The sequence below is a fragment of the Pygoscelis adeliae genome, unplaced genomic scaffold (assembly GCF_000699105.1).
Source record: "Pygoscelis adeliae isolate BGI_AS28 unplaced genomic scaffold, ASM69910v1 Scaffold98, whole genome shotgun sequence".
NCBI classification, from domain to species: Eukaryota; Metazoa; Chordata; class Aves; order Sphenisciformes; family Spheniscidae; genus Pygoscelis; species Pygoscelis adeliae.
Window position 1 is genome coordinate 636,669 of NW_008825547.1, and position 15,150 is coordinate 651,818.

At 40.7% G+C, this 15,150-nt stretch overlaps 1 protein-coding gene across 1 annotated transcript in view; it reads right to left on the minus strand.

The window, feature by feature from the left end:
* EDNRB (endothelin receptor type B) overlaps nucleotides 1-450 on the minus strand; it is a 17,400-nt gene extending 16,950 nt beyond the window's left edge. Inside the window, exons 1-2 of the mRNA XM_009332101.1 lie at nucleotides 247-450; nucleotides 116-189 (exon numbers count right to left, since the gene is read on the minus strand). Coding sequence (XP_009330376.1) covers nucleotides 116-189; nucleotides 247-450 — 278 coding nt within the window. The remainder of the gene's footprint in view (nucleotides 1-115; nucleotides 190-246) is intronic.
* Nucleotides 451-15,150: the final 14,700 nt, after the last annotated feature.

Consider the following 15,150-nt stretch of genomic DNA (forward strand, 5'->3'; position numbering starts at 1 on the left):
CCGCCCAGCCCAGCCCCTCCGCCCGCCGGCCCTGCGGTGCCTCCCTTCAGCCGCTGTCAGGAGTCCGTCCCCCCCGTCCCCCCCCCGCCGAAGTGCTCCGTCCGTCGGTACCTACCGGGCGATCTGCCCTGCGACCTGCCCCTTTTGAGGTCCGCCCGCCTCGTCTAGTCCCAGGTTGACGGTGGCAGCCTAAAGAAGTAATTTTGCGGGTTTTGAAACAATTGTTCAGATCAGACGGGTTGTTACAGGAGGTTTTGGCATTGCTAGAGGACGCCTGCGGGGAGGAAGAGGGCTTTTCCCGGCTGTCCTCTCCGACGCCCGTTCCCAGTAGCTGGGTACGAGGTTGTCCCTCCGCATTTTGTTTCCCTCTGCAGACAGCCCCCTTGCCCATCCAGAGTGGCAAAAATGCTGGAGAAGCCGCTTGTGCAAGGCGTACGAGATTAGTGCCATGTTTTAAAGCCCTTCACAACCCGGCGTACTTTGTGTACCCTTCTTAGATCAGAAATAGCGGTTTGACTGTTCTGAAGTTGCAGTCATCGAGCCTGGTTATCGGGGTGCCGCTTTGGGGCAGCCTTAGCGATGCATCTGGTCTCGGCGAGCTCCCTCCGGTCGTTGCGCCCTTCAGTGTAAGCGTAAGGGTTTTGTGGGACTAAGAACAGCCTCTGAAGGTTGGGAACAATCCCATGTCTAATTAAAAAGAGTTTTAAGTTAAAGCTGTTTTCCAGCATCTGTATGTACACCTCCCTGATTTATTTATTTATTTTTTAATCATGCTGGAAGCTAATCATATGCAGAACATAAATGCTTCGTTACAGAAGTGACCCACTCACCTATATTATTGACAAACCCATAGGCAAAAACACTGAAAACCAAATGTTTCTTTCAAACCTCTCCCTAAAATTGCGGATCTATCCCACCTTTCCAGCATCTCCTGCTAACATCTTCTTGAGCCACTGTAGCAGACAGCCTTTTCCCATCCTCATTTAGCTTCCTTTTCACATCTCCATTTTTGTTTAAAAGTCTGCCATATCAACCACCTTTCCCATTTAATCACTCTTGATCCATTTCCTAATTCAGCTGGCACGCTCATTTTTCTTCCCTGTTTTACACTGCGGTATTTGTGAGATAACTTCTAAACTGTATGAGGGTAGCTGGAGGTTGATTGCACTCCAGCTGGAAGACTGATCTTTTCAGGTTCAGGCTTTTTCAGACTGTGTTTTGCAGCACCGGGCGGATTCCTCTACCAAAGACAAAAGTGTGAACATTGAATTAACCCTATAGTAATCTGAATCCTGGGGGCTTAAAGTCTTCAGTTTTCACTTCTGCGTTTTCTCAATTTCCAATTCAGAGATCCATAAGTGAACAATGTTTTGCTAAATGCAGTATTGATTTTTATTAGAAACTCTTGCCAATTAACATGGCATTAACTTTTATCTTTAAATGCTTTTTACTTGGAAGGTTCTTGCTAAGTCTCACAGGCTTCTAACCATCAAGCAATAGATTGCGACTACACTGAGTTATATTTGCTAACATTTTTGTGAGTGCAATTCCACAAGATATGTTTGCTACTGTTTGGTAGCAACACCATTGCTGCCACTTACTTCAGCTTCAGAAGTTTTAGTAATAGCAATTTAGTTTCAGAAAATTTTAGTAATAAGATTAGTATATACAGAACTCTGGGCAGATGCTGATACCTGAAGCAGAATTACTCTGTAGTATTGCACAAAATGGGTCAATGTGACAAAGCATCTAAATTGTTTCTGGCTGCCAGCAGTTTGTCTGGACCAGCTCTTCTCATAAGTACTGGTGGTTATGATGAACAATCAATAATGAAAAAATTGACTGTTCGTCAGAAATGATGGGATAGTCAAGGAAGTAAAACTAGCTAAGTTTACCACCCTTTTTGTTTCTACTCTGGCTTTTCAGAGATTAGAATATTTGAGAAATTAAAAAGAGCATATGCTGTGGTGCAAGTCTCCTTTAATTAGTGAAAAAGTAAAGGAAAACAGCTTCACAGAAATCCGTGTGAGGATTAAGATAATACTGAATTAAACACTGAGAGCATGGTGGATATCTTGGCAAATTAACAGTAGCTTAAATGAAGAAGCAACTAACAAGATTAATCTAGATTGCAACGAGAGAAAAACATCTGTAAATATAATAGACTGGTGCCCCTTAAATGGCTTTTGCTAATTAAGCTATGAAATAAATTCCTTCCTGATCTGTATGGAATTCATTATATAAGATTATGCAAACTGCTGCTAGTGTTTCCAGCTTTTTTTTTTCTAGAAAGCAGAAATACTCCTTGTCCTATGGAAAGTTCACTTTTGTACAAAACAGGGAAAGTTGGACCACCATCTGAAAGATCCTCCTGACACTCATTTTATTATGTTCTGCACTTCCACTGCCTTCCATCTCACCGGCTATTAACAGTTCTATGAACGATAGCCAGTGACTATTTTAATTATAAGTCAGATGCAACATTTTCATCGATGACTGATAATGCTCTGACTTTTTTTTTCTTTGGAGTGTCATACAGAAAGTAAATAGACCGGATAACATGTAATCACCACCAGAATAATTTTTAACAGAAAGACTTTAAAGATTATTCTGTTGTATGTAGTATAAATAATGAGAAGTGGTCATGATTATGGCATCAGAAAACCCTTTCATTAACAAACTCATGAGGCACACCACAGGATTGTATATTTTAATTCATGTTATACTCATTGAATCGACAGGAATTTTGTCATGAGCTTGCAAGTACTTTTGCAAATCTCATTAATTTTCGGTGTATTTTGTTCAGTAACTAAGTAGCCTTGAAAATCTGCCCCATCAGGCCTGCTTTTCTTTTTACTGAACCTGGTGGAAATTTGCCTACTAACTGGGGCAAGTCTGGGATGAATAGAAAGAATAGCCATCTCAGTGTGAGCCACGCATTAGATGCATGAGGTGAATTAAAGTCAGAAAATAGTTTTCTGTGTTTTAGAAGTTACCACAGAAACATTACCAATGGCAATTTTAAAGGAATAAATGTACTTCGAGAAACTGAGAAATTAGGAAATTGTGGTTTTGTAACTGCACATTTATATACTGGACAGATGATACAGAAGAATGACATTATCTGCCTCATTTTTTTCCCTTAGTCTAAATTTATGCAAAAATATGAAATTCTTTTTAGTGTGATGTGTAGCTATGCTTTGTCTCTTCTTCTACAAAGCTAAGCAACTTCTGTAAATTATAGTGTTGCCCGTCAATTGCAGTGTATTGATGTTATACCCAATTCTTGAAACAGTGGAACAATATTTATTTTATCATAGAAGGTTATAATAAAACAATAACAGTAGATATCACAAATGAAACATGAAGTTTTCATGCAGATACCTGTTTTAATTACAATTTACAATTACATTGTAAATTCTATATTTTATCTTAAAACAGCAAGATGCAAAATGATGAAAGACAATCAAATTTGTACTAAGAAGATGACATTTGTCTGTTTCTTATAGTCCTTATTTATAGGAGTTGAAGGATTTTTATGTGGAATAAAGTTCAAGCCTTTAAGTCAGACTGGTTGCTAACTGAAATTTTATTTTCCCATCTAACTGTAAGATTAAAAATAATATGCCACTTAGTAAAACTTATTCCCCTCATCCTTCCTATTCAGTATCAGCAAAGGAAATCACAAGGTAAATTAAAGTTCTGAAATTAATGCAGCAGCATGTAATTAACTTGAAGTATAAAATACATTGAATCGCTGTCTATTAAGGGAAAAGGTACCAAAATAGGTTTGGGAACGTAGCTGCGGGTTTGAAAGAGCAGCATTTCTGAATTTTACAGAAATTATTAAAGACACTTTTTTCCATGCTACTTCAATAGAATAAAGGTGACCAAGTTTACTTTTAAATTCCAGCTATAGTAGGAGTTTGGATCAGAATCTCCCAGGAAGCCCAGATAAGATCGGTTGTTAAAAAAAATGTACATTTTTCAGCTGCTGGGAAATGAATGCGTTTGTACAAAGGAGGTGATAACTGACCATACATTGTTTATGTTGTTGCACAGAAATCACTCCAGGCAAGCCTTTCAAGTCTGGATTAAATTCATTTCCAGACAAAATGTCTGACCTCAACAAGAGGTGCAGTGATTCACTCATCCATGCTTTTCTGCAAGTGTGGCCATGTAATACAAACACAGCGTTCATCCGGATAGCGTGAACCCACCACCACGTACTGACTTTAAATTGTACTGATAAGCTGTACACCAATAAAAGCATTCAGTTAAAAATTACTAGAATAAAGAAATCCATGCTGTGAAATAAATAGTGGGCTGGGGAGAGATCTCAGGTGCTAGACAGCTGGCTGTCCACAGGCTCCTTGTTTGCTTCATGCTTGGCTCTGTTCAGGATGGTTCCAACTAGCTCCAAATCAAACCTGTTACTGTGGGGTCAGCCCTAAGTAGTGATGATGAAAGGTGGTTCTTGCCAGGAGGCACTGGGGCTCCTTCTGTGCAGTAATGTGGCTGCACTTCCTAACAACTAAAATAATCCCTGGGATCCTTTGCTTGGGTTGGGGAGGGAGATACTTCCATTTCTAGGGCGAGAGTTGTTCCCTTGAGAGGACTTGATGATCTTAAGGGTCTTTTCCAACCTAAATGATTCTATGATTCTATGACTTTCACCAAACTGCACTGACAGAATGCAGTAATTATTTACCCAGGGAAATAAGCAAGAGAGAGTGTTTAGATGCCATATACCCAAGAGGTAGGAGTGCTGTTTATGTGGATGACTGGAAGCTATTCAAATGCTCATAGAGACCTAGAAAAGGCTTTCTACAGATTTACATCATGTCCTTGGGCTCTAAGTTTTTCTCTTATAAGACATAAAAAGATCTTATATGTGCAAATAGGTCCTCGCTGACCAGACCTTTGAAGAAGCTCTTCACTTTTATTTCAAACAAATGTTGGATTGTGGATGAAAAACAGTGCTTGGCCACTTTCTCCGTTTTGGATGTTGGCCATGGAAATAGCTGGGTAGCGTGTCAGCTCTCAATGCAGAGAAGGTCAGAGCACTCTGCAGGTCAGCAAAGACTGAAGCTGGTTGATACCTTTTAGGAAACTCCTAACACTACTAATCCTACTGGACGCCACATTTTTGGTAGGAGGCATTTGGGAGGCCCAGGTCTAATGAACTGAAACCACACTTTTTCAAATCAGTGCAGCTGCTTGCTGAGATGGCTACTTTAACTACATTTTTCAAGGTACTGCTGAAGGATTTGTATTCTACATAGACGTTCTGTAGTTACTATAGATTCATGTCTTCTCAGGACCTCATAAAATACAATCCTTAATATACTGAAAACAAGCATGTGTTATTGTTATCTTGTACATTTTGCAGCAAAATCTAGCCTCCACCAATTAAAAAAATGTGGTCATGGAGTAACACGACTTCTCCCTTTATATGGTAAAGGCTCAAACTGTGAATGTCAGTTTTACATACGTCTATATTTAGTGCTAGAGGATCATATGCTGTTAGCGAAGGGAAAACAGGAATTCTGTCTTCCGATGCTGTTTTGTTTATAGAAGGTGGCCTCTGGAAGAAGCCTCAAAATCTGAGTTTGTTACTGACATAGCCAAGATGATTCTGGCTTCAAAATCTTTCCTTCCATTCCAAACATGCTTTACATTACTTTGACACGCTGGGGAATCTGGGCTTAAAGGCCAAAGTGGGTTCTTTTGGTCAGGTGCACAGCCACTATTAAAATAATCCTTTAACATAACCCATACAGGTATTGACTTGCAACCTACAAGTCCTCCATAAAAGACAGACCACTCTGTTGCTACACAATGGACTCTTCTTTAGTTTGCTCTCCTTTCTTCTCCCAAGTGCATTGGAGTTGTTTTGTTTTGTTTTGTTTTGTTTTGTTTTGTTTTGCTTTGTTTTGCTTTGGTTTTTTTTTTCTGGAATCCATTTTGGTTCCTAAATGCTGTGGTTTTGTGTGATATCTTCTCCTGCTGCCTCTGGTCCTTCAGTTGAGTAGGTTTGGTAGCCACAGGTACTATCATCACTACTCTTTACAGAATCACAGAATAGTTTAAGTTGGAAGGGACCTCTGGAGGTCATCTGATCCACTCCCCTGCTCAAGCAGGGCCACCTACAGCTGGTTGCCCAGAACTGTGTCCAGACAGCTTTTGAATATCTCCAACGATGGAGACTCCACAACCTCTGTGGGCAAACTGTGCCAGTGCTCAGTCACCCTCACAGTAAAAAAGTATTTCCTGATGTTCAGACAGCACCTCCTGTGTTTCAGTTTGTGCCCATTGCCTCTTGTCCTGTCACTGGACATCACTGAAAAGAGCCTGGCTCCGTCTTCTTTGCACCCTCCCTTCAGGTATTTATATTTATTAATAAGATTCCCCCTGAGCCTTCTCTTTACTAGGATAAACAGTTCCAGCTCTCTCAACCTGTCCTCATAGGAGAGGTGCTCCAATGTCTTAATTATCTTTGTGTCCCTTTGCTGGAATCTCTCCAGTAGCTCCGAATCTCTTTGGTACTGAGGAGTCCAGAACTCTTGTACCCAGCTTGCACAGACCTGTGCTCCGTGACACCCACTCCACTTGCAGCCATTAACAGTACATCACCTTGCTTGTTTCTGAGTCTACAGATCTACAGTAAGCCTCTGTAGATACTCTAGTAGCCTGGTCACGTATTTGTTCTCAGATCAAGCCACCATTCTCTGAAAGAGACCTCTTTGCTCCTAACAGCAATCTATTTCTTATCTCCAGGAAATGGAGTATTCTTGTTTCAAGAGGAACTCTCCAAAGCTACTTCCTGCTCAAAAATACATTTTGATTTCTCCAGGGAAAAGTTCTCCCTAACTTGTTTTTAGCTCTCTCCCCATCCTTGACCTTTAGGTATCATTTTTTCTGTGACCTCCCCTTCATGACCCTTCCTTCTTTCTCTGTTTTGCTAGAGAAGAGTACCTATATCTCTTTCTCTTAAGCTTCCAGGCCAGCAAAATCATATTCTGTCCAACATCAGTCAGAAATGAACTCCTTACAACTCCACCCACCACTTTTTTAAGCTGGAGACATTCTGCTACTGGCATTCATTTTTCCCAAGTAAGCTTCCCTATTATGCCGCTGTCTCAGTGCAAACTTCATTTTTCCCTAGTTTGCATGGGGTACAAATATAGTCTTCTAGGTTCTGCTCTATCTCCTTTCCTTTGTTAACTGTTTTCTAAAGTGACTTTCTTCACTTTTCCTTGATCTTTTTGGCTTTTTTTATCCAGGCATTGAAATCGTGCTTATGGCATATCTCTTCCTGTAATATCTCATGTACTTTCTGTAGCCTTGACCTCATCTTTTGAAATCTTTCCATAGAAGAACTTGAATTTTACTGGCAGCCACAGCCATGGAATACTGTTTCTTCTCAGAGCAACCCTCTGGTTTCTTCTCCAACTCTCCTGCTTCAAAGCTTCTGAATGTGACATGAATGTATTACAAGGCCCAGAGAGACCTCCATATTCACAGAATTGCAGGCTAACAGCATGACCCAGAAATCTGTTCTGACAAAACTGATATTCAAACATTGCTGCTATCCTCTCACCTACCCTTCATAGATTAAATTTTTTGACCTTTCTTCTACTGTTTCGTTTTTTACCTCTGGAAACTTGATCTTGCTCCTTTTCCATTTGCAGAGGCTTATACCTCCTCCGAGTCCTTCATAAAACCAGTATCTTCTTATGGACATATTTATAGTCTTTTCACCATAATTGAGTAAGGGCTGTGATTCTGTAGTAAGTGGGCAGAATATGTGTCTTTAATTCTGTGCTGAAATTTCAGCTTTAGGTTCCAGACAGACTATGCAAACAGGTGAGAAAGTCTTAGAAAGCTTGTTCCAAACTTAGCTGCAGTCTGCATGAATCTATCTTGCTAAAGACTCTTTGTAAGCAGGGAATAAATTCTCCAGGGTTTTTCACCTGCAGATACTGAGAATGTCCTTAAAATTCATAAATATTCAGCATCTTGAAAAACGACAAGTAGATGTTGTGGTTTTCAAGATTCTTCTGCCTTGCATCATTCTCACCATTCCTGGTTTGTACTGCACATTTCTCATTCCCCACTGTGCCAGTCTCCTGGTGGCCTACAAACCCAACTCTAGCAGTCCTTTGTCTTCCTGTGTTCATTAATCTGCACAGAAGATCAAATGGTTCATGAATTTACTCCTGTGCCCCGTGTCCCTCTTCTCTGGTGTGTTTGACATTCGTATGCAATTGTCTTTTAGAATGGGACCATGTAAAATGTGCTAAGTAACTGAACAGAAATTCACAGCATTGTATTACCTCGTGTTAGCTGGAGTGTGCGTTCAGTTTCGGTTAGCAAATGCAGCTCTGGGTACTTTTTGGAAGCAGCTTTAACCGGCTGAAAACTCAGTCTATGGCCATTTCTACATTTTTTTGTTTCTAGTCAGGACTGAAATTGTCCAGTAACTATCTTTCACTTGGTTCCTCGACACTTATGTTTCTGGTTAGAATTAGGGGAAGAAAATTAAATGACAATGAAGAAAAGCAAGTGCAAATATTGCAGCTTCCAAAAGGGTCGTTCTAATTTGGGTGAAACGTCAAAGAGGGTTTCATTATATCTGAGCCATTTCCCCTATTTCTGTTCATTGTCAGCAGAATGAACTTGCTCCTATTATGTTAAAAATAAAGTACCAAAGTTGTATTTTTAGATTAAATATAAGAGAAAGATAACCCATTAGCCCATGTCCTCACTACAGATGCCTTGCCTGCCTACCCTAATGACATGAATGAGGATCACTCCTTCTTCTATTTTAGACGCAGAATGCCCTTGCAAACAAGTCAGTTTATTTTAATGGGAATTTCCTGGTTAAATGCAAATTACATCCCTTAGACATGATTCCTGTGCATATAGATTGATGCAACCCTTCCTTTGAATCACTTGACTGAAACGCACATTTCTTTCATAGTTGTGTTATGCCAGAAGTCCAGATGCAAAGAGCAAAAAGCCATGAGAATTATGGCAAAGAAGATAAGATGCCATAACATTTAAAAATGCAATTGTAATTTTCTCTGCTGTATGATAGGTTTTGTAGTAACATCCAATTTGCCAAAAGTATCCTGTCAGTACAAATGTAACAATGTTAAAATTAATTCCTACTAAATTTAAACCCCTTATATGGACTGATAAGTGCAGAGGAGCAGATCTACTGCTGCTTATTGATGTTATAAGGCAGTTGGGGTTAGTTAACACTGTTATACTTCAGACCAGCAATGAGCCTGCCAATGTATCTCTGTGCTTGCCCTCACTGTTAAAAAAAGATACAGTCCACTCCCTTTCTAATCATTCCTTTTGCAGTTGCTATTTTAAGCAACCCCTTTGCCCCTTTTAACGTTTTAAACCCCAACAGGCTCAATAGGTGAAACATTAATATATATGGTATATATATTTCTTGCATCTGGAATAAAAAGGAAGGGAACAGCTAGAGAAACGGATTCCTTCCCTAACTTTTTCATGTTAGCTGCAAATGTGTAATTAGCGGTTCCTACCACATATCAGCAGCTGAAGTGATGAATATGTTCTTAAGAATGTAAGTCAACCATCATTTCTGAGGGCTTCATGTCCCACTTATTGCCTCCCCCTTGGCAGGTGATTTGCTTCAAGAGCATGCCAGTCTGTTAAGCACCATGAACAGTTATGGATCTAAACATTATTGTACAAGAGCAAGATTTGGCAAACAGGAAAGGGTAATTCCATGTATTTCTTATTAACTGACAGATGGGTTAAATTCACCACTCTTCAGAGAACCCACACACAGCAGTGTGGTTATGTCTGTGCCAGCTAGTGCTGGCCTAGATAATGCCTGGGTGTGTTACGGGGTAACGCATCATAGAGACTGTTCCAGTAAGAAATCCGGACCCAGCTGCCTTGTTTCGGTGTGTATGGGGTGGGGGAAGAGGGTTTAGATGTGTGCAAGTAAGTTGTGCCATGCCTCTGATCCTTGGGTCCCTGGCTAATCCTAATTACTGATACAGACATATCCTGCAAGTTCCAGGGAAGCCTTGAAGACAGGGTTATGGTGGACCTTGGAGCTGCCTTCTGCACAGGGAGGAATGACATGCAGTTACTTGAGCCACTCACCTCAAATGTAAGCAGATGGAGCTCTTACAGAGTCAGAGCTGGATCCACTTGTAATGCAGATAGTGGAGAAGATAAGCAGCTGATGGGAAAGGGTCATCTGGCAAAACAATGGAGCGTTTCAGTCTGAACTGTAAGGAAATTGGCAGCTGTGGAGCAGGGAAGAAAAAAAGCCCATCCCTTTTTAAAGCTAGGTGGAGAGCTATCTAAATAGCTTAATGAGTCTCTGTAGGTTGGCCATAGGGTGTCTGTGGAGTGCTGTGTTGTGTCTCAAAGAGTATGATGCAAATGAGGCCTTCAGCAATGACTAGGCAATGGTGGATGGATTCTGGCTAAATGGAGCTGTTTTTCCTGATCTCCTTGTTTACCCACAAAAAGTGTGCTGGAAGCTGTACTCTGCATGAGAGTAATTTCTGAGCTAGGCATCTGCATGATAGATGCTAAACCTGAAGTAGCTTTTAGAAGATTTCTTTGCATGAATGAAATCAGTTGTCTTTGAAGGTGATTAATTACATCTGGACATTAGGGCGTAAGATTGCTCAGAGGGTTTGTCTTCTGGGTAATCTATTCTCTCACCTTTGAGTCTGGTGAGAGTATAGTGACTAGCTCAGATTCAATTTTCAAGCTTCTAGATGTTTAAAACTAGATGAGATGAAGCCCAGAGTCTGAGTTTTAGCTGGAAGAAGGTTTAGGATAGGATAAATAAGTTAAAAAGAGCAGCTTTTTCCTACATCTGTTTGTTGCGTTTCTTGAGATTCCTCATCTTTCTCTGTGCCTTGTCACATAAATTTCACATCCACTCAAGGGCAGATGATGTCATATTGCCTCTTTTATCATTTATTCCTCTTCTTAACATCTGTTTCCTAACCAACTAATTCTCCATGTGTAACTTTAGTCACCATTTAAGCCACCAGTAAATTCGGATCACTTTTTCTAGACAATGGCTCGTTGCATGTTCCGTACAGTTTCCGTTTCTAAAGTCACAGTCAGAGTGTAACACATACTTTGATTCAAATGGGTTAATATTCATGATCAAGAGGAAACATTTCCTTTATCTCTATTTTTGGCGTAAGGAACTAGCCAAAAGCTCAGACCAAAACAAACTTTTTCTTGGCATTGATTCAGATAATTTGGACCCAATCCTACTCTTCTTGAAATCAATAATAGTGCTCCCATTGGGCTTCTGGAGGGACAGGACAGGGTCCTTCATAATAAATATCTTTGGTGAAATCAATTATCTTGAAGTTAAAAACAGTGATACCAAAAGAAATAAATTAGCACCAGTGGTATATTTTGCTGGACAAAATCCAGGTTTAATAAATATGTCATGAGTAAAGGACACAGGATACTCTACATTATTGAAAAGACTTTGTCAGTCTAACATTTTTTATACTTAAAAATAAAAGGCAATGTTCTCTGATAAATGGAAATTGTCTATATGGAGCATCAAAATAATTAAAACTATTCAGAACATCTGAAAATCTAAAAATCATTACTGTACAAAAAGTAAGTCGAATGGGTTTGATGGCCTAGGCTGTCTTTGTTGGGAATGCACAAATAACACTGAAGACAGGTTTTGACCTGAGAAATTTAAATTATCATGCAAATAGTTTGATAAATACGAGTGGCAAAATTTGGACTGGTTTAGTTCCAACTAATGTACGAACTTAACTGAGTCATTTGTGTTTAGACTTCAGTTTTCCCAGAACCCCTAGATCCAACAGGAAAAGATCAACATATGCAGAGTGAGATCTGGGCCATATGAAACCTGAAGGACCTATCTCACCTATTGGCAAGAAAGGAAAGTTAGAGCAATAATGCTCTTAATTTAGATGTCTCTTTCATCATGTTATTAGAAAACTAGGCAGTATGAAAGCGTGAGCTCATGAATTATTCTGCAACTGTCAGTATTTTTGAGTTGTTAGTGTAGTCCCTGACATGGTTTGACTAGCAATAGCTACCTATACGATGTCAGAGCATTTGAGAGTACACCTGAGGGTCTGTTCCCAAGAGGTACTATGAACGATGCCACCCTTCTTTGGAAGGTGAAACGACTTATCTGTAGACACTCTAACTAGGCCAGTTGGCCTCAGAACTGAAGAGCAGACCCAAGCCTTTCTATTAGGACATGTAGGCCCCACCAGTGAAGTTAAATGGGTAGAATTTGTCTGAGGCAAATTATTTATCTCCTTTCCTTTCCTTTCCTTTCCTTTCCTTTCCTTTCCTTTCCTTTCCTTTCCTTTCCTTTCCTTTCCTTTCCTTTCCTTTCCTTTCCTTTCCTTTCCCTTGCCTTGCCTTGCCTTGCCTTGCCTTGCCTTGCCTTGCCTTGCCTTGCCTTGCCTTGCCTTGCCTTGCCTTGCCTTGCCTTGCCTTGCCTTGCCTTGCCTTGCCTTGCCTTGCCTTGCCTTGCCTTGCCTTGCCTTGCCTTGCCTTGCCTTGCCTTGCCTTGCCTTGCCTTGCCTTGCCTTGCCTTGCCTTGCCTTGCCTTGCCTTGCCTTGCCTTGCCTTGCCTTGCCTTGCCTTGCCTTGCCTTGCCTTGCCTTGCCTTGCCTTGCCTTGCCTTGCCTTGCCTTGCCTTGCCTTGCCTTGCCTTGCCTTGCCTTGCCTTGCCTTGATATGCATGAAAGCATTTCAGATAGGATTACTTAGGACTGAGTTCTGCAAATTCTGTAGGGGAACTATATGCTAGGAGTTTGCAATGTTTATTGTTTCAACCCTTTTTTGTCCTTTGTGCCTAGCATCAACTTAGGTGCCCAGTTTGAAAAATAGAGACAATTGACGACAACAGAGTCAGTGCTTGAAGTGCTTGCTGGTAAAATGGGTTCAGCCTCCAGAAAACTGGCCTGAAACCTGGACTTGGTTCCAAGTGAAATACATTGTTGGCTCAGAGTTAGTGTCCACTGTAGCTTTGTCAATATAATAAATTCACATTACTATTTGTCTGCATTTGACACAATGGGCAACGGGTTTAGAACTACAACGTAAAACAACAGGGCATCAAAGGCATTGAAAAAAGCTTTTCTTATAATGATGGACAAACATAGTAAATTCCAAAGGTTTGGTTTGGGTAATCGCTCAGCCTCTCCTGAGTTCACAATGGATGCTGCAAGTTTCGGGAGATGAAATTATGTTACAAGATTTCAAAAATGTCCCGATCTTGGGCGGATTGGAAAATACAGGGCCACAATAGGGCTTCACAATGCTTAGTACAAGATGGCACATTTGGGCCTAGGTTTGGCTTGTTTCACAAACCAGCTCTTTTCTGATGTCTTCATAAACCTTACTTCTATAATAAAAGGTTCCTACCCTTGCTGCTCCACCCAATAATTTTATTTTCTCTTTGAAACAGGATTACCTCATTCACTCTCACTCATCTGTAGCCATAGATGTGCACTTCTTACAGTCATTGACTCCTGTATTTTTTCCAGAATGAATCCATAGTTCTGGACTTATCAACATGCTCTGACCACTGGCATACTCATCTGCACAGGCGTGCATATGTAACCCTTGTTTTGCTGAGTCTGAAATGTCTGGGAAAGATGGGTGTCTGGCCAGATCTGAGAAACAATGGCCCCAAGTCATAACAAGAGCCTCTTTTCTGGGCTATGCATAAAGAAGACACAAACAGAAGTCTGTTCTCCCGTTGGGCAAATATTGAAACCCCAAATAGATACTCTTTACAATGTTGAAAAAGTGACACCTAGAGAGACTACAAAGTGAGATCTGTTCACATGCATACACCACAGGTGCAGCTCCTTGTGTCTTCTAGGCTGCTCAGCACCTTCCTGAAGCAGCTCCTCAGACAGACTAAGGAAAACAGAAGACAGAAGGCTTACACATCCTTCTCAGTCCTAGACTGAGGAAGATGAGGGGAAACATGCCCAACTGTTCTGAGGATAGTTCTGTGAAAACAAGATTACTTCTAAAACGTGTTCTTGCTATATCAGTATGGAGAAAAAAAAGCTGATTGGAATCTACTCTTTTTCTGCAGTGTATGAGGGAGGAAGAGTAAAAGAAAGGAAAATAGAAGACTTCAGCCTTTTTTGTTTCTACATTCTCACTGCAGAGACTGTTTCAGATGTGTCAGAAAGTTAGCACTTCTTATAAGTGCTAACTAGCACGTATAAGTAAACTAGACATTCCCGGGGAACATCCCAGGCACAGGAATTTGGAGGTCCATGCTGTTAAATTATCATAGAATCATAGAATCATAGAATCATTAAAGGTTGGAAGAGATTATGCTATACTCCATGGCACAGCTTTAGTGGCTAGCTGTCACCCTCCCAAACAACATCTGGGCATGCTTCTGGAGTTAGCAGGGGCAAGAACTATTCCCAACAAGCAGTTAGTGTATAGCTATTTTGCCTTGAAATCTGAGAATTTAACTGTATTGATGTTGGCTGTCTCATGCCATCCAGCCTCGGTGTCAGGGAATAGCTCGAGCCTACTTATTTCACTGTTATAGATGTGGCCTCAGTCCAGGGACTAAAATTGAAAAGACCCTTCCTTGACTTGTCTTGACTATACAGATTAAGCAACATTGCAAGAAGAAACTGCTGCTGCCATTCCACCATCTAACTGACACCGGCATTTGGCCATTCTCCTTTAAATGAACAGCTATAATTTTTTTTACCAAATGGAAATAGCAAAGAATTGGATGTCAAGATATGTAACACCTAAACCCCCCCAAAATGACTGCTGATACTGTGCTGCCTTATTTCTTTTAAGGACTTCAGAGTTTCTTGAAATAGAATATATATATTACCCATGAGCACAGATCGGTTATGGAGAGGCATCACAGAGCAGCCTGGGACCATTGCCCTTGTGTCCTTCTGTCCCTGTGTGACAACTTCTTCATATATGTTTCCAAGTATTTCTTTTGAATGACAGACTTGAGGAGGAACCGGGCCATGTTTGGGATGGCATTGGGATTGCAGGACCTTGGAAGTCTGGCTGACATTTTGTGGCTTTATTTTGTCAAACTGATTGGCCCAT